At 43.4% G+C, this 22,844-nt stretch overlaps 1 protein-coding gene across 6 annotated transcripts in view; it reads right to left on the reverse strand.

The window, feature by feature from the left end:
* The window catches only part of ETV6 (ETS variant transcription factor 6), a 140,710-nt gene that overhangs the window by 23,273 nt on the left and 94,593 nt on the right, over positions 1-22,844 (reverse strand). For all 6 annotated transcript variants that reach the window (XM_041129502.1, XM_030041005.2, XM_030041004.2 and 3 more), the window contains 3 exons: positions 12,612-12,776; positions 8,683-8,817; positions 3,350-3,892 (listed from right to left, as the gene is read on the reverse strand). In XM_041129502.1, the coding sequence (XP_040985436.1) occupies positions 3,350-3,892; positions 8,683-8,817; positions 12,612-12,776 (843 nt within the window). The remainder of the gene's footprint in view (positions 1-3,349; positions 3,893-8,682; positions 8,818-12,611; positions 12,777-22,844) is intronic.

A 22,844-nucleotide genomic window follows, 5' to 3' on the forward strand; every position in this document is an offset into this window, starting at 1 on the left:
GGACTATTTAAAAAATTCAGAACTAAACATAAGCCAGATAGGCTGCCTGCTTACTAGAGTCCAAGTTAGGAGCTGACTACCAACAAACACTGTTGCTGCTTTGAACTAGCAGTTCCAGTGGGGAAAATTGTCCGTTACACTGCTCTGCTGAACTCCCCTTCTGAGGTATTTTTAATATTTTTAAGTGCTGTCGTAGCTAGATGACTATTGATGCCTGAGTTAGTTAGCTTAACCCTTGCCTGCTGTATTTACAGGGGATGCAAGTCTGCCTTTGAATCATCCCAACACAATGACCTCTAGTTCTGACAAATTTACAGAAAAGACTCCTGCATATTGTATTGAGAAGATAGGTAAACATAATTTTTAAAATCAACTCTAGCCATTGATGAATAATATATGGGACCTTAATGAGTAACATAAAGATACTTTATGCCTCTTGCTTTGCTAGAAAAGTGTAAAATGGCCTTAGAGGAAGAGAATAAGACCTTCAACTTGAAATTCTTTGCTGTAAAAGGGAAAGTGCTTTACCAGTAAAATTAGTATTTTGAGAAACGATATTACATAAAAAGGTAGGAAAGATTAGTCAGCTGGTGGGTAGAGGTCATTATGTTGTCTGACAGGAAGTCCAGAGCTCTATTGATCGACCTCGTGAAAACAGAATATTTGTGGATAGCAGCAAGCGAAAACATTGTTTTCTTTCTCAGCACCAAGTAATTGCATACTGCATTTAAAAACAGACTCTATCTACAAGTAAACAGGTTTATGAGGCTGTGAGGTATCTTAAGTTCAGGAAGAATTCCTTTTACAATTTAAAATATCTGAGCTGGGAATAGAACATGTTTTGGAGCTCAGCCCAATGTTTTAGTCAGCAGCCCACGGGGCTTCCCTGGTAGCTGCTCCTCATTGCTATCTCCCCTGAAAATCACCTGCATGCAAACGGTTAAGCCAGTAGAAAGTCAAGGCTCTCTTCCCACCAGTGTAAACAGATAAGTACTTAGCTCTGGCACTGGACTATTGGTAAATCTTTTCATTACCCAAGCCATCAGTCTTCCTCATCCATAAAATGGAAATAATGCCAGTGATTTTTAAAAAGCTCTTTTTAACAATACATCTATATTGATGTATATTTGCAGTTTAAGAGCCAAGTGTTATAATTTTCATGGTCTCTCTCAAATCGAAGTGGCAAGCCATGGTTGGTCAAAAGCCTCCGTGTTAACTACAGCAGTGTCAGTGAAGATAAGGACACTCAGGTGGAAAATAGATTTATGCTGACATAAAGAAGAAATGCTCTTGAAATCACTTAATGGCAAAAGCTCTAAATTGAAGGCTGTGAGATGGGGGAACACAGGTAGAAAGGTATGTACTTTCTTTCTAGGGGGCCTAAGTATGCTGCCATTGAATGCAATAGCACCGATGCAGTTGACTTCAGGCCTGAAACATGGGCTGTCTATATTTTTGGTAGTAATCTGGGTTTTCTCACCTTTATGGTGAGAATGGCTGTGAGCCATTTATAGGGTCCAGCTACAGGTCAGGAGCCATTACAACCCAACCAGAATAGCACTAGCTTGTGCCTGTAGAGCAAGTGAGGCTTGCTGGCGTTACAATTAAAGGACATGGGGTACTGATGGAAGTACACTGGCAAATTTATCAGTGGAAATCTAAAATGTTAGCAACCACCATCTGAACTGAATGCTTGAGTACACCTCAGGTCTTTTTGGCATGAAATACTTCACCAGCTCTTTAAGACATGCCACCCAGGCTCGTGGCTCTAAGCAAAGCCGTGAGACTGCAAGTGAAAGCAGCTAAGCATGCAAATATAGCCTGTGTATAACACTTTAAATTGCTACACGTATTTGGCAAGCAACTGTGTTAGGCCCAAATATCCATGGGCTTGGGCTCTGCTGCCCTCCAAACAACATAGGGATGGAAAGGACACGGGAGTACTAGTTACAGGGCTGGTGTCACTGGATCCAGTGCACAACGTGCAGAAACCAAAGAAAACTCCTGGGTTTAAATTAAAAAAATACACCACCACCCACTCCCTATATTTTTTCTTATATTCTTTTCAGTCTAGGCTTCATTCTTAGAGAACGTTTCCTTCTGAAAAATAAAAATTAACAACTCCCCTGATCTTCAAACAGTACTTTATGGAAAAGAAATCTCCAGTGATGCAACCAGTAGGGTATCTTCTCTGCTGTAAGATTAAGTGTATTTCTTAACTTGCTGAGAATAGTGTGGGTAATAAAAATCAAAAGGAGACAAATGTCAGCCAGGCAAAAACATCAAAAGATTAATTTCTGTAACCCATCTCTATTACGTGAAAGGATCATGGCCCTTGTTGTGCTTGATGTTTGACTAGATGGTAAGACATGTACCTTTTGAATTTAAAGTGGTAAATCTTAAGAAAATAGAAAAACTTCCTCATTAATGCTGAGGCAGCACCACATCTGTAATGAATTTAAGGCATGTAAGGACAAAAAAGAACAAGGTGTTTTACAATGTACCTCTGTGGACATGTGTAATACGCCACAGGAGCTGGGTATCATGTTAGCTTGCTGCTGACATAAATGCATGGAATGTTTTTGGGTGTGGTGCTTATTTACATCTCTCAAAAGAAATTGGTTACTGGGGCATTCAGCATATTTCTGAAGTGGTTGGATTCCCCTTCTCCCTCTCCCTATCTATTTACAGTTCCCTTTCAAGTACAAAAAACATCTTCTGTAACCTCAACTTCCTGATTCAGCTGTTGTGATGTCAGTTATTTACGATAACAAAAGTGAGACAATGCCTGTGGTTTGCGTGGGACAAAGGCAACCTTGTTTCGGTAAAAAGGGACAATCCTAGTGTAAGAAGCACAGGAAAGCCTATGAAGTAGCGCTCTGAGGTGGTATTTCATTAGTCCCACCATCTCCATAATAGCAGGCTTGACACTGCATTATCTCAAAGGCCACTGACAGAGGGTTTTTTCCTTTCCATAGGACTGGACACTAATGTGAATGCAACTCTTGGAAAATTACCTCTTTGCAGGACAAGGCTTTGGAGATAGGCATCTTGGGAAACAAATGGATTGCTAGTGGGTAGAGAGGCAGTAAGTGTCAGGTCACAGATGTTTCAATACCAATTACGCATTCTGTGGTCACAAGCCAGTCACTCTGCACCTTTGCTTACCTGCCATGAAACTAGTTTAATCATATTTAACTGTGAGCCACAGATGTGGTGAAACCTGCAGAATGCCAGTAAAGTCTTGAGGTCACAGAGCAGCAAAAGGAAATGTGAAGCTATTAATACTCAGCATGGTTAGTTATGAATGAAGTGTCAACTCTGGCGTACCCTAGAGAATGTCACTCACCTGCTATTCTTCCAATTGGCATTGCATGGTCCTCAGGAGGGGATACAGACACCATGATGTGGTTCATATAAGCTAACTCTTCTCGGTGGGACAGGTTGATTGGCTTTACCTCCCTGTGCAGCCCATCCTCAGACAACCTTGGTGGTTTGAAATCGGAGTGCCTGGGGTTCAGTATCAAAGGATGCATGATAGGGCTGGGCATCAGCTGGATGACCCTGGTGTTCTCCTGGCGAGGGCTGGAGGGCTTCTGGAGCACCTCAGAAGGAGGAGGGCAGTGGTTGTTTTCTATCGGGGACACTGAGAGAGGATAGGGCTCTTGGTGGTTGTTCTCTTGCTGATGCCTTGTCCCTGGCACCCTGTCAGCTGGGGAGAGGCGACGGATAGTGTTGTCCATAGGGGACTTCAGTGGCCGCTGATCAGGATCTGGTGATGGACGGTGGTTGTTGGTGATGGGTGATCTAGAACGATGCAACAGTTCAATGGTTGGGGGGTTGTGGTGGACTGTTTCTGTCGATGGTCTCGAAGGTCTCTGGACAAAACTATCTGTGGAGAAAAAAAAATAAATACAGATTGTCTATATTGTGATCAAGGTGTAGGATCTATCTGTCAAACTGCTAGCTGGGCTTACTGGGTACTGCTGTCAGTTTGGAAATATTTTATTTGTGTGACCTACAGATGCCCAGAAAAACACCTCATAAATGCAGATAGTTATCACCACGCAGAATGAAATCAGTACCATGAAAACAATCTCCTTCCACCACCATGTAATGGTAGTTCCTGGACAAACAGGTTAAGAGAAGTCCCATTTTGAGAAGCTGACTGGAACACACATGAAGAAAGTAAGATCTGATTCAGCTGTACTAAATGTGTTTCTGTGCAAATGCTTTGAAACTTATCTCCTGCCGTTCATGTAGAGACATGTGGTTCCTGTTATTGTACCATGATGAGCACTGTAAGGTAGAGGGCAGAGATAAAAAGGGAAAATATCGGGTAGTAAGTTTTAGATGGTAGAGGCTTGGGTCAAGGTAGAGAATATCTTAGTCTGAAATATGGACTGGGTTATCTAAAAAAACTCATTGGTAGGAAGCTCTTTGTGAAACACTAGCTAAATTTTATCCCTGCCTTGATTTTAAGAGCATGTAACATCTTCATAAGGATATTTTCACCTTGTTTTGTTTAGTCTGTGTTGTCTACTGATGGGTTGTCCCATATAAGCACTTATATTTCTTCAGCAGGAGGACTTCTAGCATCATTTTTGGATGAGCATACTTCCCCAGCTGTGATCCTTAACAGTAGTGGTGAGATAAACCACTGCTCTAGGTCAGTGTCTTTACGTACTAACAATCCTCTCACAAAATGAAATGCTTGACATAACCAGTGCAAACTTTCAGCTTAGCTAAGGCCATGAATTTTGACGTGGGAAGTTACTGACAAAGAGGAAAATACCACCAGAGCACAAGGACTAACAGGTTTTTATCTGAAAAACAAAGATCAAATTTCAGTGCTGTTTGTTGAAAGCCTTGGATGATAAGAGAAGGAAACTGCTGGGTACACGTCAACAACTGAAACAAGTAGCTGCCTATTTGTGGCTGCCTGTTTGTTCACTCCATTTGCTCTGATCCTCTTTAACGATTCTCTTGCTCTCTTGTCAAGGCAGTGATACTTGCTGAAGACCCTGTTGAGGTGAAGACCCAGGGGCTCCCGCTGCCCTGGAACCCAGGCAGGCATCAGGAAAAGGATCAGCACTTACCCAGCGAAAAGGCCTGAACAGGAAAAGCTCTAGTCCTGAGAAAATGTAGTGCCAGGCAGTGACATACCACCAACCCTTTTGCCTACTCAATGGGCTAAAGTCTACAGGAAAACCTGAAATTTTAGGCAGAAACTACATGGCTCCACAACACTTATTTCACACACTTGTGGTCCCAGACAAGAAAAATGCATTCGTAGAGCTATTTAAGATACTCACAATGAAACACCTGGAGGACATGAAACTCCAGAACTATATATTGTTCCTGTTTAAATCCAAACAGCTTTAAATACAATGTGGCCAGCTAATGTGGGATAGTCCAAATGATGTGAAGATCAAAGAAGAATTAATTTACAACTGTACCTACCTCTGTGGCTGTCTTTTCTTAAAGTCTCATTTCTTTGCCACAATAGAAAGAAAACCAATCCCCCAATTTTACCCAGCATCCTATCTTCTACAGACCATCCACCCCCATCAGTGTACATTCAAATGCACTGTGCTCATTCTTGGCCTGTAAATACAGACCAGAATATTGTATTGTTTGTCCTACTTATTTAAAGTGCCTTGGCTGAGGGGAGCAGCTATCCTGAAAGCAGAAAGGAATGCCTTGCTGTGCTTTCCACCAAGCTCTCTGCGAATATTATTTGGCTCTGACAAGCTCCAAACAGAAGCAGACCTATCTGTCTGCTCCCAAAACATGGTGATCCTGAACCAGGACAGGGTGAAGAGAAGGTAGGGACCAAGGAACTCTTTAAAAAGCAGCAAGAGGAAAAAACACATATGGATGAACACTATTGTTCACTTTCTTGCAAGATCTTTCTCTTTCAGTATTTAAGAATCCCCTCATGGCCGAAGTTGCTGTTTACCATAAAGCAATTCAAACTCAGCTCCAAGCAGTTCCACTGCCACGAATGACCCTGAACAGAATAAAGTTCTCATCACATTCATTCCTTGGCACATGTGATGACTGTAAGTTGAGCACATATGGTGTACTGTTTCCTGCAGGAACAGATTCACTCATCAGCCTGGCTCTTCATTTTGAGTGACCAACACCCTTTTCTTGAAGGGAAAGCTTTGAAAGGGAATTCAGCTCCCAGGAAAATTGCTGACCTATGTGATCCATATAGGGATGGGTGGGGCTGCACTCACTCTGGGAGTGAGCAATTGCTGGTGTGACAATCCCAAAGATTGGCACTCTTTGCTTACCCATAAAAGAAGTGCAGGGAATGACGGTGTAAGCTTCCTGTATGGCATCCCATCAAATGACTCAGTGCTGAGTCAGAAGGACCACTGGAGATGTAGGTAATTCACTCTCCCTTGCTCATCCCTCTAGAGGGACTGAGACTGATGGCCACAGGGCAGATTCCAAGCCAATGCCAATGCCTCTTGCAGATATCCTGAACTGCTGTCAACTGATTTTGAACAGTCAAACCCACTTCGCTTAAGCTAGTAAAAAGCCACCGGATGTAAATGTTGGTCTCATCTGATTCTGGATTAACGAACTTAAAATGAAAGCACTTAGAAACAGGATCATAAGTATATAACCTATTAGGAAATGGGCAAAAGAGTCAGTAGAAGAAAATGGAAAAAGATCACTGGAGTAAGAAGGGATTCTAAAAAAGATCCATCACCTATGAAGTTTAACCACTCAAAATTGTGCCAAAGTAACACTTGACCCCTTTGTTACAGCTTGTGAGTTAGGCAGGGTTAAGTTCTACTTCTCACTTTCATTCTCCTTTTTTTACTAAGCTGCATTCTGCTCAGGGAAAATGGTAAACTTAATTGTGCCAGTTTCTCCCAAGTGACAGGAAGAAGAAAGAAGGAATGTCAAAATACATAAATAAATAAATTCACCTGCCTATAAATTCTTGGCATAAAGATTTTCTGATTGCTCACTCTTGTGGCAGGCAAGCTGTAGTTTCTTTTACTTGTTTTGAAGTCCCTCTCACAGCAAAACAGGAACTAATTTTTGTCATTATAAAGAAAAGTTTTAAGTAATAGCAGAGAGTTCTCTAAGCAAATACAGGGATACTATCAGCAGCCAGAGTATCGTGAGGAAGAAATCAAGAGTTGTTTCTTAATCATCCTGTGCTCTGACAGAAGTTGGACTAGATTGCAAAGGACTTATGTTTTAAGTGACACACATGAAAGGCCAACTCAACATCCCTGTGAAATCCTCTCTAGAGTGAAAGTTGCTCCATATCTTTAATGTAGGGGTGTCTAAGAGGGCACCTAATATTTCTGTTTGAAATTTAGAAAGGGAACACTTGTGGGTGAATGCCAAGCTTCAGAAAAAAACTGAGATTTTTATAATGGTCTCTTCAAAGTGCCTATCAATACACTAGGTAACTGTGTCTAGCATAACTCTGCCAATTCAACCTCAGCCTGACCTGCAGCACCCTCTTCTAATCTGAAATATTTACGCAACTGTGTGGAAACACTTTGGAGCGTCCTTATCCCATCTGCTGCTGTCCTGCTCTTGGCTTAGTCTTAAGAGTTTTGCTGGTGTCATTTGATTCTGGCTTGCTCAGGCTGGCCATGGGCAACTTGTACAGGTCTGACAGTACACCTGAATCTTCTCTTGCAATCCCACATTGAATCTTGAAATAATTTGTGCATCTTTTCTCCAGTTAGCAGAGACTAGGGCAATATCCTAACTCACTTCTGTTCTCTTCTCCTGTTTACTTTAAAAAGGAGTAACACTACTTTTTCCTAGATTTTTTTTTTTTTAATGAAAAAGTGAATTCTGCCTGATGCTTTCATGGCAAGGACCTTTTATAAAAGGCTTAGGCTTTATATTTTTCTGTTATTGGAGAAAACCAATAAGTACTTTAATGTGTATATTTTTAAAGAAAATAAACCCTCAATTTTCCATTGAAGGAAGCACACTTACATTTTGATCTGTACTAATAATAAGTAGAAGAAGCCCAAATCTGCAATTCCACAAACATATCTATTCTTTCTTTACCACCTCTGACAAGCATGGTATATGTGGACACTACTAGAAGGCTAACTAATAACCTAAGCAAGTAATTCTGAAAGTAAAAACGAGAGAAAACCTGCAGAAAAAAACTTCTCTCAACATGAATTGCTCAATCAGCTCAAAAGCTGAGCAACAAGATGGGCTTAGTGCTAGGAACTCTGGCATGATGTGATGACAGATTGTCAGTTGAAGTGACTTTGAGTTAAGATGTTCCTCTCTGAGGCTGCCTTCTCCCTTGCTCTGGAAACAACTGCATCTAGTTGCATCACCAGGATACTAAAAGTCCACGAATCATCTTTGTCTACCTAATTGGGAGTGAGGAAAAATGCATCAATGGGGTCAATAAAACTTTCTGGTATTTTTTTAATCTGCAACTGGCGTAGCTTTTAAGCAGGGTTTGGAAACAGGACAAAATAATAGAAGATAAATGGAGAATGGACAGTTGACTCCCTAGACCAGTTGATTGTTCTAAAGCTGTGGAGACAAAGGGAGGAGAGTAGCTTTATTTAAGTAACTTTGGAGCAAGAAAATGACATAATTCCTTACAGCCTTACCCTACTCGCCTCTATAATGGCAGCTCCCATAAGAATGAGACAGAGTTACCTTCATCATGATTCTGGTGCAATATGACCTCTGGCTGAGCATGGATAGAGTTCCCAGGGTGGAAGAAAGGTGTGAAGAGCATACGAGCTTTCCTTTGCTTCAGGATATGCTGAAGGAGTTCATACAAAACATCACCTGAAAGACAAACAGCAGGAAAAAGGAAATGAAAACCTACATACTGCTTAGAAGACACATTTAGCCATCTGATGCATGAACTCATGGCTCCTGGGTGCTATTTTCTGACCCCAAAATGCTTGCAGTGAAATCCTACATTTCACTGTTTTCCAAGGTTCTTCCCTGAATGGAAAAAAAGAAAAAGAAAAGCTGCATATCACGCCTCTGTGTGTGACTGGAAATATGGGAGAATGACAAGACGTGGCTTTTATTACCCCAATACAGAATTTTTTTCAGGCTACATGACTGCCCATCCAAGAGCTCCAAACCTTTACAAGCAGTAGTTAGTTCAGTGTCCCACCTTCCCTCATCACAGTCTCAGTGTTTCAGACAGACACCTTAGGACACAGAATTTTTAAATGTAGAGCCTATGATTTATGCAGTGAGTTGCTGGCACCAAAGATGGTGCTCTTCTTTAATTACTGAACAACTTAGGCTTTATGGGGGGAGGAGACAGACGATGCTGTAAAGCCTCTGCGTGCAACACTGGTGTCTCAAGGCCAGAGGCAGTGTGCTACTAAGACACTCCGTTCTAGGAAATCCACAGGAGGAAGGACTCTCACTTTGAGAAGTTACTTTGGGAGAGACTCAAAGACTCAAAAAGAATTGAGAGATTTAACTATCCTGAACACCCTTGCTGTGGTGATAACTCCTGGAGACACTCGAGCGCTGTAGGTACCTTAGGAGCTTCCATATGTCACTCTTGGTGTCATGGGTTGGACTCCTGAAAAGCCCAAATGGGATCACAAAGCTAGTTTTTTCTAGCTACTAGAATGTGTATGGCGCTCACTGCAACAGGGAATATTAGACCACGGATATGATGCAGACTAAGGAACAAAATGCAGCAGACTTGGGTGCTCTCTGTGGGTGAATACAGTCTGTTAGTTACTATTGTATCACTCTTCCACAGAAATGTCTGCAGCGAATTGCACTGCACCACGCTGACATGTTCTTGTGTGAATTGATCCAGATGCTTGTTTCTTTGTGGGGTGCAGGCAGGCTGTTCCTCACTCCCCCCACCATTCCCTCAGTGGAACTTATCACCACAATATCTACGAGACCAATGGACTAACTGCTTATTTTGTGTCTTTTTATGTATTACATCTTGTACTGATACCCTTCCTCCAACAACACCTACATGAAACACTTACACATTTTATCTGATATAATGTTGCACATTTCAAAGTGAAAATGTACAACACAGGGTAGGAAGTCTCTCCACTTTTAATTCTGCTTGCTCTCTTCTGTTTGTCACTGCTCATATTACACAGGAACAGGTTGCAGTAACAACATATTATCTGAAAAGGAACTTAGTAAAGTTTCACTTGGGACACCTTGGGTTTTCTGGGAGAGCTTTCTCAGGTGTGGGGGGTTTTTTTTAGTAGTTGTTTCTATGAGATAGTTAACTGTGCACCATTTGTCCCTTGTCTCCATAAACTGCCAATGCTCTATTAGTGGGCAAGTTTAGTGTCTTAGCATGAAACAGTTAAAGCCATCCTGCTTTTTCCATAGTTCAGCTTCCTTTATTTTTAGCATCTGGGCTGTTTTTACTGTCTCAGCAGTGACTTTAGGGCATTTTTAAAAGGTGATTGCAATACCTGAAAATCTAATTAAAAAAAAAGCCTTGAGAATCCAGTTACCTTTTCCATGTTTAGTACATGAAAGGCTAAAAAGTGATTTTACCACATAATTTGCATCTTTGAATGCAGTAGTGGCATAATCGTAACTAGTGCTGTAACACTCCAAGCATAAGGTAGCAAATTTGTACCTCTTTTGACTTGGCCTGACAGACTAGTGAACATGTCCATAAAGCTGGCTGTCTTTTTTTCACCTAACAAAACAGTTACACTGCCGCACCACCCAGATGCAGTAATGCTACTAAGAAGATGAAAAGCGTTTTTCACTCTCTCCCTCCTCTGCTGCCTCCCTTCCCTGGCCAGCTCTAAATAGGAGAATAGCTGTGGGGCTGTGAGCCCACTTTATTGCTAGGACCACTGGGGGGAGTGGATGTGGTTCTTCTGGTTTAACCACGAGGGGAAAGGATACAGCTTTTATGTAGCTACACTCTTGAAAAACTTAATGCCTCTATGGCAAACATTATTTCATAGTTCTTAAATTTCATGTATAGTTAATTTCTGGGAAATGTTGAGGCAATGTCCCTCTACCTACAGTCACCTAAATTTTTAGGGACTGACTCAGATATCCTCTAAAAGGTTTATTATCAGTGGGGAATACCTGGAGAGAAGGAGGAGAGAAAAAGCGAGGGAGGAGGCCTTTAGTTTGGTTATTGCATTCCAAATTTAGGCAAATAAGAGCTTAACCTTCTGCACAGAGTGAGGATTTGCAAGCCAGAGGCTCTTCTCTGGGAATGCTCTATTTCCAGCCTACAAACATTTTAATCCTACTCATTTCAAGTGCCCTCACAGCACACAAGGGAAGAGCAGGGGCATAACCTGTAGACAGCAAGGCATTGGGATGATAAGGGGAGTTGCAGACAAGATACATAAAGGTGTCCCTTACAGTCCTTGCCCACATCCCCACTTTCAATACTCCTTTTGCCTTATGCAGGGCTAATTTTTTAATGAAATGATTTGAAGTGGTGTACCAGAATTTTAAAAAAAGACATTTCTAGGCATCAGTTTTCACTACTGTATTACACTGGCAATAGACATTGATGTTTGGCATCTCCTTCCATACAAAATTAGTTCTGGATTTGAAGCACATGCTTAAAAAACTTCCTATACACTAAACATAAGCCACAGTTTGTGAGGCAGATTCTGCAGGAGGATGGTTGTGGGGGTGCATTCAAGGGAGTTGCCAAGCAGTTTGATGCAGAATTAGTGCCACGGCTTGTTTACTAGCTGAATCCAAGCAGCACTAGCTGTACTTCTGCATCTAGTGAGCCTTGCACTGGAAGCCTCCTCACAGCAATTCTGTCACCGCTTGGTCCAAACTCTTTGATCACCTATGGTGATTGAATTACGAGCCCTTCTATTTAACAGGAGTACTTTGTATGGTCACAAAAGAACAGCTCACAACTCGTATTTAGTTAAACATCCCTGACAAAGGAGGGCAGAGGCTTGCTCTGACTGTAAAACTGGAGCACAGACCGCAGGGGATATAAATACAGGCAGGCAACATACACATTTCTAAATCTTCTTTGTGAATAAATGAAGACATAATTTGAGCAATAGGCAGACTGATTCACACACCTGTCTGTGCTGTGCCTTGGGCTGGACTCCAGCACGTGAGAGAGTATGGTAAAGTAAAGCAAAGCCCACAGGGGCTGTTAAATAGAGGAAAGGTCCCCCCAGGGAGGAGTTTTGCAGTCACTTTTAGCCGCACATCAGCCAAGCCCACTGTGAGGCAAAATGCTAATATGGGCTTCCTTAAGAGGCTGGAGCACTTGATTAACTTGCTGCTGTAGTTGGGTCTCTGAAAAGATAAGCCTTTACAGGGAAGAGCTGGAAGTCACAAAGTGCTGCCAGAGAAGCTTGCTTTCTGGGAGTCTTGCAGGGAGTTTTAACTAGAAACAGGTTGGATGTTTGGGTTTGGATTCGCATTCAAATCTTCCCACAACTCAGGTGCATCAGGATTTCATTCCCTCCTTGTCCTTTTTGTCCTTGTCTCATACAAATGCCTCTGTCCTCCCTCTCCTCCCCTTGTCCACTCCACCCCAACAAATGTGACCGTTTCCTCCTCTGACCCTCTCCAGATTTCATTGCAGCTTCCTCTCTCTTTTCAATAATCCTCACCTGAATGAGGAGACCTGTATCGAAAGTCCTCTTTGGTCAGGAGCAGCAAAGCCTTGCCATTCATCTCAAAAGTGTTGCTCTCAATCGGCCTCAAGGAAAACTCCTTCTCCGCCCACTTGAGCCACTGTGCCACATCATCCCTGCTCCAGTAAACCGGCTGCAAACCTGTGGCAGGAAGAGACCACGATTGTGTTACCAAATTGAGACAAGGCATGAGAATATAGGCAAACATCAGTGAATCCCCCCTTCTCCCCACACCATCATGTGCAAAGTCTCAGGGGAAGGTGTAGTAGAGGAATGTCACGTTGACGCAGAATTACTCTAAGCACTGGACTGTGAAATACTTCATTAGTTTAGGCACCTAGGTTTATCTGTGACATGTTGAGAAACAAGAACTGCCTCAGCATACTGAAAAAAGCTTCTAGGCCATTATTTCATTCCAGGTTTCCACTGGGAAATGGGATTTTCCTCCAGCTGCTCCTTCTGAGGTGCAGAGCAGGCATGTGGCAAAGTCCTTGGCCCCATCCATCTTCGGTGCGTATCCTTTCATAGAAGAGAGGCGTGGTCTCTCTTCATGCCCCTTGTAAAGTGATCACCGATCAAGAATAATGAAAAGTAGTCAGATGCAGGAGAGCTATGGCCATACTTCCCTCTAGGTGGCTGGGGTCTGTAAAGAAGGCCTGCTTAACACAGCCTCCATAGCAGTGTGTCTGTAAGTGGTTATCAGTGCGGATATGGTTGAGAAAGGTGTCTTCAGACTGGCCCACCGCTCCTGCAGATGCCGTTACACTAGCAGATGCTATTCCCACACTGGAGAGGAAAATAAGCACTGAGGCTGTGGCACCTTTAGCACTGCTTTAGCTTGTGTTTCCTGTATAGCAATAAAACATTACCAATGTAACTCTGTCCACATAAGGGTGGTATGCCATTTTATAGTAAAATAGCAGATATGTTCAGTTTGGGCACAGATTTTCCAGGCCTCCAAGGAGAATCTGGCAATCCCTTTCTCCCAGCCAGCTCGTACAGCATATACAGCCTAGACTACTGTGTTTACTCACAGGGGCCCAATCAAGTTACCATGAAAGTCAAAGACCTTTTGCCTGCTACCTTTATTGGGCCCAGGCAGAGAGGCTTGGGAGGTGTGACAATTTAGTATCTGTTTTACAGACAAATTTAAAACAGCTTCCTTCCCCTGGAGAAAAGGCGGCATGGTGAAGAGCTGTTTATACACAGGTAGAGAGATTATCTCCAATCCACTGGGAGATAAAAGCTTTCTTTCCTTTTCCCCCTTGCGAGGTGACTCATTCTTTGACTTGCTACAATGTGTTGCGTAGAAATGAAAGCTTCACACTGTGCATAGGAACATAAAATTTGCTGTATCTGATCAGATCTCTGGTACACAGCCTCTGGCAGGGGCTAATACCTTATGCTTCAGAGGAAGACGAACCTCCCTTCCTCATATTGCACCTGGCTGATTGTATGCTATGCATGGGAAGAAATTTCCTTCCTGGCACACCATTCTCCGACATCTGATTACCCTCCTTCTACCAAGCACAAAAAGAAACCTGGGAGAGTTGTACCACTCTGGTTTTTTTTGGTTTTTACTTCTTTAACAGATAGGCAACCCTTTTTTCTGTTTTAGCAAGAGGTCACATGCAGTGAACTGCATTCTGCTGCTATGCCAGATTCCCAGACAGTGGCTTCGGAAAGTCCCAGAGCCACAGCTGCATACAGAACTGAATCTCAGTCGGAAAAGGAATTGAGATCGAGCCTGAGAAAGGGTCAGAGCTGACCTAAGGAAGGGACGTCTGCGTGGCAGCAGCAAGAATTTCCATTGGCTTTCAACTGCCCCTGTAGCACAGTATTATGTGCCACACAGAAACAAGAAGTAGCATTTATTTATTTATGAAGGATTTAAACTCTCTTCCCCTTGTTGAATTAGGGTCTGATTACTGGGTCAGAGTTTTCTGTAGGACCTTTCTTTTTGAAGGGACTGGGGTGAGGTGTAGATCTGCTCAGAGACATGGTGACTGTCATCTAAAATGCCAGAGTGAGGTTCATATTTTGCTGAATACAGGGCTATTCCTGCAGAAAACACTCCAGACCCCAGGCCGCTGCTGGGCAGCATGCACATTGACTGCAGCTAAAAGAGAAAGAAGTCAGATGTGATGCAGCCAGACCACAACATATGAAAGGGTTTAAAAGACCATCTGAGGAGTGCTTGAAATGCTCATGTGTGGTTTCTTTTGCCTCCCCTTTTGCCATGCCATACAAGTAATAAATTGCCCAAAGGAGCACTGTCATGTGGAAATCTAACTGGACTCCTGATATGCACTTCACAAGATGAGGCATGAAACAAAACAAAACATCACTGGGAAAATCAGACCGACATGGACAGAGCTATATGATAACTTCACATGAGGTGCATGCTCCCTTATAGATAACCATGTAATAAATAAATCACTCTCTGTACAGACATAGATCAATGTTTCCCATGTGCTGGTGGCAGTGTATTTTTGCCTTCCGTTCAACTAATGCAGAAGTACCATATCTAAAGAGAGGTTTAGATTGATCCGCGCTAGACCCAGAACAGCCAAATAAGCTGCACAGACTGGGACAAGCCACATGTGCTGTGCTGGCAACTCTGAAACGGGCCCAACACTTCACACTGCAAATCAGTTCTCTGCTGGGTTTCAGCAGCATCTCCGAAGCTTGTGAGAAAAGCCCCAAAGTAGTATGACGTAGGACCACTTGGCTTCTAGTTACTGAGAAATCAGCAAGCAGCCTTTCTAATTCAGTTTGGCTATCGCTAAAATAAGCAGGTGGACATGCCACATCTCTCCACCCATGGGGTGATACCATAATTAAATACTCACATTGTGTTTGGAAGATATAAAGTGTCATAAAATAAGTTAACTGCTTTTCCCTAGATGGATTGCCTCTTCTCTCATTTCCCTCTCTCCCTGTCCTGCCGCTTTCCTGGGAAGTTAGTTTCTCCAAAAAAACCCTCTTTAGTTGCCTGCCTCCACTGCATGCCCATTTGCTTTGTGAGGCTGAACCAGTTCAGTCGCAGGAGGCTTTTCTGAGGGTGCAGACCAGTGTTTCTGAAAGTGGTTCAGAAACCATCGTTCAAAAAATAATTCTTTCATGTGCAGTACAGCATTTACTAAACTTGTATCCCACCTTCTTTGCCCTTTCTTAAAAAGAAGCAGTTGGTTTTGTGAAAACAAGGGCACGAGAGGGTTGGCTTTGCAGCTGAAGGGATTTTACAGCACAGCATACATAGCTATCAGTAGGTCCTGAAAATGCTTTCCTATACTCTCCATGAAAGAAAAACTAATCCTGCTTATACAATTTTTCTTTTTTTGGATGCTGTTTCTTTTTTTCCCCTCTCCATCTTCTCTTTTATTGTCATGCCCACGGTGGAGGAAAATGGGCTCTTTTTATCTCTCCAGTTTTATTCTCTGTGAAAGCTAACAGCGTTGTCTTCAACTAACAAAGATATTTACCAAGCAGAATAAAGTGAGGAAAATGAGTGCTGTGTTACAAAATGAGGACAGAGTTTTGCCTGCTGAACTGACTGTTGAAATCAGTGGGAAGGCTTTGCTGCTTTCAGTAGGTGTGGATCAAACACAGGGGATGCTGCCTTTCTCCCAGTCTGCCCTCTCAGTGGCCAGAGTGGCCACGGACTTCAGAGGGTGAATTTTGACCCAGGAGTTGGACCTGGCTCTGCTCTCATCTCTGCCATTCCTCTGCTGGCTGAAATCTGGCAAGCATTCCCAACCTTGGTCTCCCTATCTGCGTAGTGTAAAAATAAACAACAACAAAAACTTCTTGAACTCAATAGCTGAAAGCAAAGACAAAGCCATGTAAACCACCAGAGTCTGGCTCTGCAAGATCCAGCGTATTCTCTAGTCTGCCTTCTGTCAGCTTCCAAGCACCACCTCCAGCAGAGTAAAATACAATAATTTATAGACACGTTTATAATCCGACAGCTTCATATGCATTAAACAGGGAGCAAAATTTGTGCTCACCTTTCTAATGCCACAGGCTGGTGCACTGGTGTCTTAATAGATTATCTCCTTCTGTTGCTTATTCCTCACCTGAAGTCCTGCTTCTAACACCTGTTACACTAGCTACCTTATAAGTGGTGAGAGTGTTCAGTTCTCATGCTCTAGGGCACATGCTGATAACCATCTGGACTGCAGAAGAAATCCACTCTCTGTTCCTTTCTATTCTTGCGCAGCAAAACCAAGTACAACGAAGAGGGGCCGATGGGGTAATTTACATCTCTTCTTTAAGTAAAATTGTTTATGTATGTTCAGGCACTTACTTACACATATACAGACATGTGCGCACACACAGACGCAGCAGAATGTACTGGTCTGTTGAAGAGGAGTTTAAGCTGATGGTCTCTAAAAAGTTCACCCTTTTTGACAGTGAGCCCATCAGAAAACTTAAGCATGGTCATGCTTTGAGGTTAGAAAAACAGAGTGCTCTGCTCACCTAGTATAACCTTCTGCACATAAAACTACACAGCCAGCAATATTTACATCTGACCACAAACTTCTGGTGGGGTTACAACTTTGTTTTTTGAAGAGATGTATCCAACCTTGAATCTTGCAAAGCACTCGTATTCAGCATCTCCTTCTTTGCTTTGGAAGACAGGGTATGTGTTTTACAGTATGAGTTGCTATGTACAGTGTATGTAACAGATATATCTAAAATGTGAAGTATAATGTACCGTAGGCTGTTTTCACCTTGACTCATTTTGGAACAACCTGAAGACACAAATCCAATGCAAAGTGTGATGTACAGTGCCACCAAGAGCTGCTGTTCCGTTTTGGTTTCGATATGAGGACGCAGCCACACGACAGCATGCACGACGGAAACAGCATTCACAGTAAGTTTCGTCTAACTTTTTGTTCCACTTTGGCCAGGCACTCCATCCTTACGCCTGGCTGCCTAGCAGTCAGGATGATGAGGCGAGAAGGGGGTAAAGACAGACCTCTCATTTATGCCTGCTTTCTGCAGGGCAGACAGAATTGTTCTCACTCCCACGCTGAAAACTACTTAGCGCAGTTGGGCAAACAGCAAAGGGGCCAGCGCACGCAAATCAGCAGCTAGTTTCCAAACACCCAGGGACAGATGCATCATCACTGGCAGCATCAGGCAGGCCAGCTCTGACTATAGGACAGTACTTGAGCCTTTAGTGGGAAAACAATGCTGGAGAAGTTCAGAAGACTTGAGTGTCTGCTACCAACTAGCTCTTTAGGAACTGAAGCTCCCTTTTTTGTTACTAATTAACAAAATTCTTCCATGTTACCCATAAAGCATAATATGTGGTTCTGAATATGATGGTGTATGTCAAGCAGGAGGGGGGCATGAGGTTGTGTTTTTCTCTTCATTTCTGTATAAAGGCAACATGGTCTGGAGGAAAAACATAGAATTAGATTCAAATCGTTCTCCCAGGCTCTGCCAGTGCAACTTTTTAAAAGTCCCCTCCTTCTGTCTCACTTCTTTGTTTGGAAAGCCAGACTACCAAAATGCAAAGAGGTGTCATGGCGCTTGGCCAGTTAACATCTGAAATGCTTCGAAAGTACAAAATGCTACACAGCTGCTTCAAATGACTATGGTTCAATACTCCCGCGGCGCTGTCTCTGCTGCTCTCTGGTTCCCTGTTCAGAGGCACTGATTGTTGCTGCAGACCAGGGGCCCTGTTCTGGTATCATGCTTGAACCTGACAGCACAAACCATGACGTGCTGCTCCCTGAGAAGGGCTGCAGCGCTGAGCTCAACAGCAGTGTGCCGATCACGCTGAAGGGGTTTCAGATTAAAGCCCAAGCTGGGCGCTGAGGTGGTCCTGAGGCAGGAATTTTATGCTATGTCTGCTGGAGCTGCCGCACCGATCTCTTACCACAAATGCCTTCCCCATAGCTACCAGCGCTGGCAGGCTCCCACCCACAGGGTGCTCAGCAGCTCTTCAGGACTACCTCTGCTATGGAAGGTAAAGGCAGGAAGATTAAGGACCTTGCTTTCTCAGGAAGCCTTTCTATCAGGAGGGGAATGGGTGACAGAGAGCTGTGGCGTACTTAGCTAATCCCATGCAGATGGACAGCCTAAATAAGTGCCTTCTGGGACTGCTCTTGGGTTGGCACACATGTGGAAGATGCAGCCCTACCACAGGATAAACCCTGTATCGCTGGCGGTCTGTGCACTTGCTGTTACAAGTAGGGGACAGAGGTCTGGTGTGTGGTGATGTGCGCGACCACTTGCTCTTTCCAGCAGGTGCCACTTGACCCAGGTAGCGGAGAAGCAGTGGCCGTTCATTGCTGCTGGCCTGCAGGGATTGCCTCATCCTATAGGAGAGAGCTGGCTCTGCAGTTTCAAGGCCCAGAGATAAGCAAAGGTAGAAAAGGAGGAAAAGGTTAATCCTAGCTAATACTCAGAGACAATTATTTGGGAGGTAAGTACAAACTGGTACAAGAGAAATGGATGGCAGCAGAGGAAAATGGACCTTTACAGGTCTTGTTAAGGAAAAAAAACATTGGCTAGGGAACAGAAGAGTCATGTGATGGGCAGGAAGAGAGACCCCAGTGAGGCTTGCGTGTCCTTTAAAAAGGTCTGAAACTGCCAGTAATCAAAATGACAAGGCTTTGGGAAGCTTCCTACATTGCTGGGAACAGAGGGCAAAACAGCTTTTTCAGTAGTAATCTGAAATAAAAGGCACAGGCTCATGTCTCCCGCTGTCCTGTTGAACAGGGTATTAGAGGCAGAGCACAAGTACGGGTAATGCTCCGTGCACCGTGTCTGCTCTGGGGCCTCTGTGCATGCAGACTTCTATAGAAACAAACCCAGTGAAGCACTGGGCCGGGTTTCTGCCACACTGACTTTGCTAGCATGGTGCCCTGCGACCCAGCCCTTCTCACTGTCTGTACAGAGACCCTGGGAAGTTGACACACCTGAATCCCTTAGGGCTTCAGGGTCATAAAATAAATAAAATTGGTTTTCTAATGTAGCCTTTGGAAAGCCCATAAGAAACATATTGATTGGAAAATGCTTGATTAGAATAATCAAGCTCTAAGCTCCCATACAGGGAAATAAATCTTTTCAATTCCCCACACCCAGTGCCAAGCTCAGCTTCCTGGAAGCAACTATGGCCCTTTCTGGAACTGAGGTGAAAATCCCATGTTCCATCACCTCCCCTGACCTGCTGACATTACACATGGTTTGCATTTGCTGATCAAATGCACAAGCAGGACTCTAAATTAGCTTGCTGGGCTGAGACAGCTCGCTGATTAATGATGGCAGATGAAGTCACCGGTACAAAAAACCCACAAAATCTGAAGTCTGTGTAAGTGGGAAAGGAGGGAGGAAAGGCCACACTCTACAGAATTCAACATGAAGAACATATTCTTTCTCACTCTATAGCTGAACCCTTTTCTTTGAAGATACAGGTTAGTAAATGAAGTAACTCTCTAACACAAAATTACTCAGCTATGTCTAAGACCCCCTGCCCCAGAAACAGTCAGAAAAGTCCCTGAACGCTGCAGACCAATTCCTGAAGTCCTTAGAGTTGTGCCTGATGTCAGAATAAAGCCTCAAGTGCAATCCCAGTCATTTAACGTGGCCAGTTGTGCTGCATTTCTTGTAACTGAAATCAGTATTTGACCCATAGCAGCCACCTCTCTCCTTTCTGTTTCCACCTACATTATCTGGAGTCAGCTTGCAGAAAAAGCAGACCTGAGGATGTAGCCCTCTTTCCTCTGTGATCTGCCGCATTTTGAGATCAGTCACAGAAAATGTTATAATGCTGGAGCAGTCTACCTGCTGACAGGCAGTTTGCGGCCTGAAAAGAGAATTCACCCAGGATGGGGCAAACCAGTCTAGATAAATGGTGCTGGTATGTGTGTTGAAGTGGCCAGAGTTTGAAGTTCTTGAAGGGAAAAGCTACCAGCCAAAGAAGCAAGCAACCGCAGAGGTGATGAAAAGACCAGCCTGTATTCTAGGCACTCATCCCATGAGCCATGTCCAAGAGCTTTCAAGAACCGCGCAGAACTGCTCCAGCTTCCTTTCGTGTTGTTTGCAAAACCTTCCTAGAAGCCTGACAAGAGCTCTCCTTCCAGGGCAGGGTGAACGCTGGTTTTTTGCATCTGGGCACCACATTCAGAGAAGGCCAGAGTGTAACAGTGAGTCAGTGAGCCACGGACAGCACAATGCCGTTCAGCTGACTACAGCCGTTCAGCTGCTACCGCGGTTGCTGCACTCAGGAAAGAACTTGCTTGGGTCCCTGACGACCTCTCTCTTTGCTCATGTTGTGCCCATAGGCAGAGAAGGCAGGTGACCACTGGATTCCTACCAGAGCGGCTTGTGCAACACAAGCAGCTGGCAGGGGGATGGGGAAATGTTGGTTTGGATCTGCTCCCAGTTATAGTCTTAATCCACTCATGACTCCTCAACCAATTTTTGGCCGTTTTCCATGGAGCAGACATTGCTTTCCTACTGCTCCCTTCCAAAAGGAGCTGAAAGAAATGTCTTCTGTTGCTTTTTTCCTTGTATGTGCAAAAACTATATCCTAAACAAAACTAGCTGAGCCCTGACAATAGCACGAGTTAGCTAACTCAAAAGACCATGCTGCCAGAAGCAAGAAGGTTTGCAAGTAGAAGTCAAGAAGATTATAAAAACTTTAATTTTCTTCTCAGCAACTCTTTATTGTTTCAAACCAATTTATCTTAATCCAGGTCAAAATTCAGGTCTAACAAACATTCTTTACAGTTCTGCATTGGATACGGCCACTGCTGATACTACCATTAGTAATACGTGCACATTTACACTATGCAGTGCCTTTCAACTGCAGACAGATTAGATTGTTGTATCTGTTTTACAGATGTGAGGCACAGTCATTGGACACCTGCCCATACACCAAATCTGTGATAGGAGGGATCAAATCCAGGAACTATACTCTGCTCCTCTTTACAACTGGACAAATGCAGAGCATCTTTACGTCCTTAACACTGACTTTTCCTTCCCACTTCTTCTGTCACTTACACGGTGCATCCTGGCAACAGTAATTTTAAGGTAATGTATTAGAATGAACTGTCAATACGCACTGCTTCTTTCTTTTAACACAATATGGCCTTGATCCCTGGCTGGGGTGTTGAAGATTTGTAAGTAATTAGAATTAAATTGATCTTGGTAGTCTTGACCTACATATGGTTTTACTTAAGTCTTTTGCCTGCTGCCTAATTGCTGTACAGTGGAGAGAGGTGCTGACATTATTACCATGCTTACAGTATATGGCAGTAATGCTGGTGATGGAACTGAAAGCTCCGGTTTTAGGTACCTGATCTTCCAGAGAGATGTGAAAAACTGAAGAGATAGTTGCTAGCTGCAACAAATACAGCTGCTAAAATTAAGATGGTTCCTTTCAGCAATTTATCACTTTAACCTATCATCTGCTAGGTCACCTCGATCTTCCAGTGGCTGTAAACTTAAAGGTGATGCTACTGTTTCGGGAGAGAGAGGTCAGGAAGCCTTTTTTGTACAGCTGAATAAAGTGGAAAGTTTTGAAATTTCAGTTTCACATGCCAACAAAACACCACCACCAACATAGCAAGACATTGTAATCCTCCTGTATTAAGAAACTGCTTTCTTCTCACAAGGAGATTTTGTTCTCAGAGGCTCACATCCTGAAGAAGTCGGGTCCCTTTCCCCTGAGGAATTTTGGCTGGGACTTTATTTCCTAACTCGACTGTGATTGTGAGAGCTGGGGAGGGGGGAGCATGTACACAAAGAGCATGTTTTCCAAGCTGTTTCCAGGGAACGCGAGGCCAGCTCCACTACAGAACAGTCTACGCCGTGACAGCAAGATGTCATCTGTTGGCTTCCTCAGCACTGGGGCTCGAAGCCTTGCGAGCTGCAGCTGCACTTGTGCTGCTACTGTAAAAGATTTTGGCAGCACAGCCAGAACCATGGCTTACTTTGCCTGTAACTATTAAGCAAATCAATGTAGAGAAAATTTTACCACCAGCATGTGGTAAAAGCATGTCATACTTCTACTGTAACTGATTTCACTTTTGGACCTCTGTCTCTTGCTTATGTAGTCATTCTCCTTCAGATTCCTAATCCAGGAGGGCTATAAAAGCCTGCTTCAATCCACCAGTATATGAGTTCTTCTGTGCTTTATGCAAAGACCTGCCTTCAGGTGACATTAAATATTAAATAACTGGGGGA

This window comes from Aquila chrysaetos, chromosome 17 (assembly GCF_900496995.4).
Source record: "Aquila chrysaetos chrysaetos chromosome 17, bAquChr1.4, whole genome shotgun sequence".
In the NCBI taxonomy this organism is placed as follows: domain Eukaryota; kingdom Metazoa; phylum Chordata; class Aves; order Accipitriformes; family Accipitridae; genus Aquila; species Aquila chrysaetos.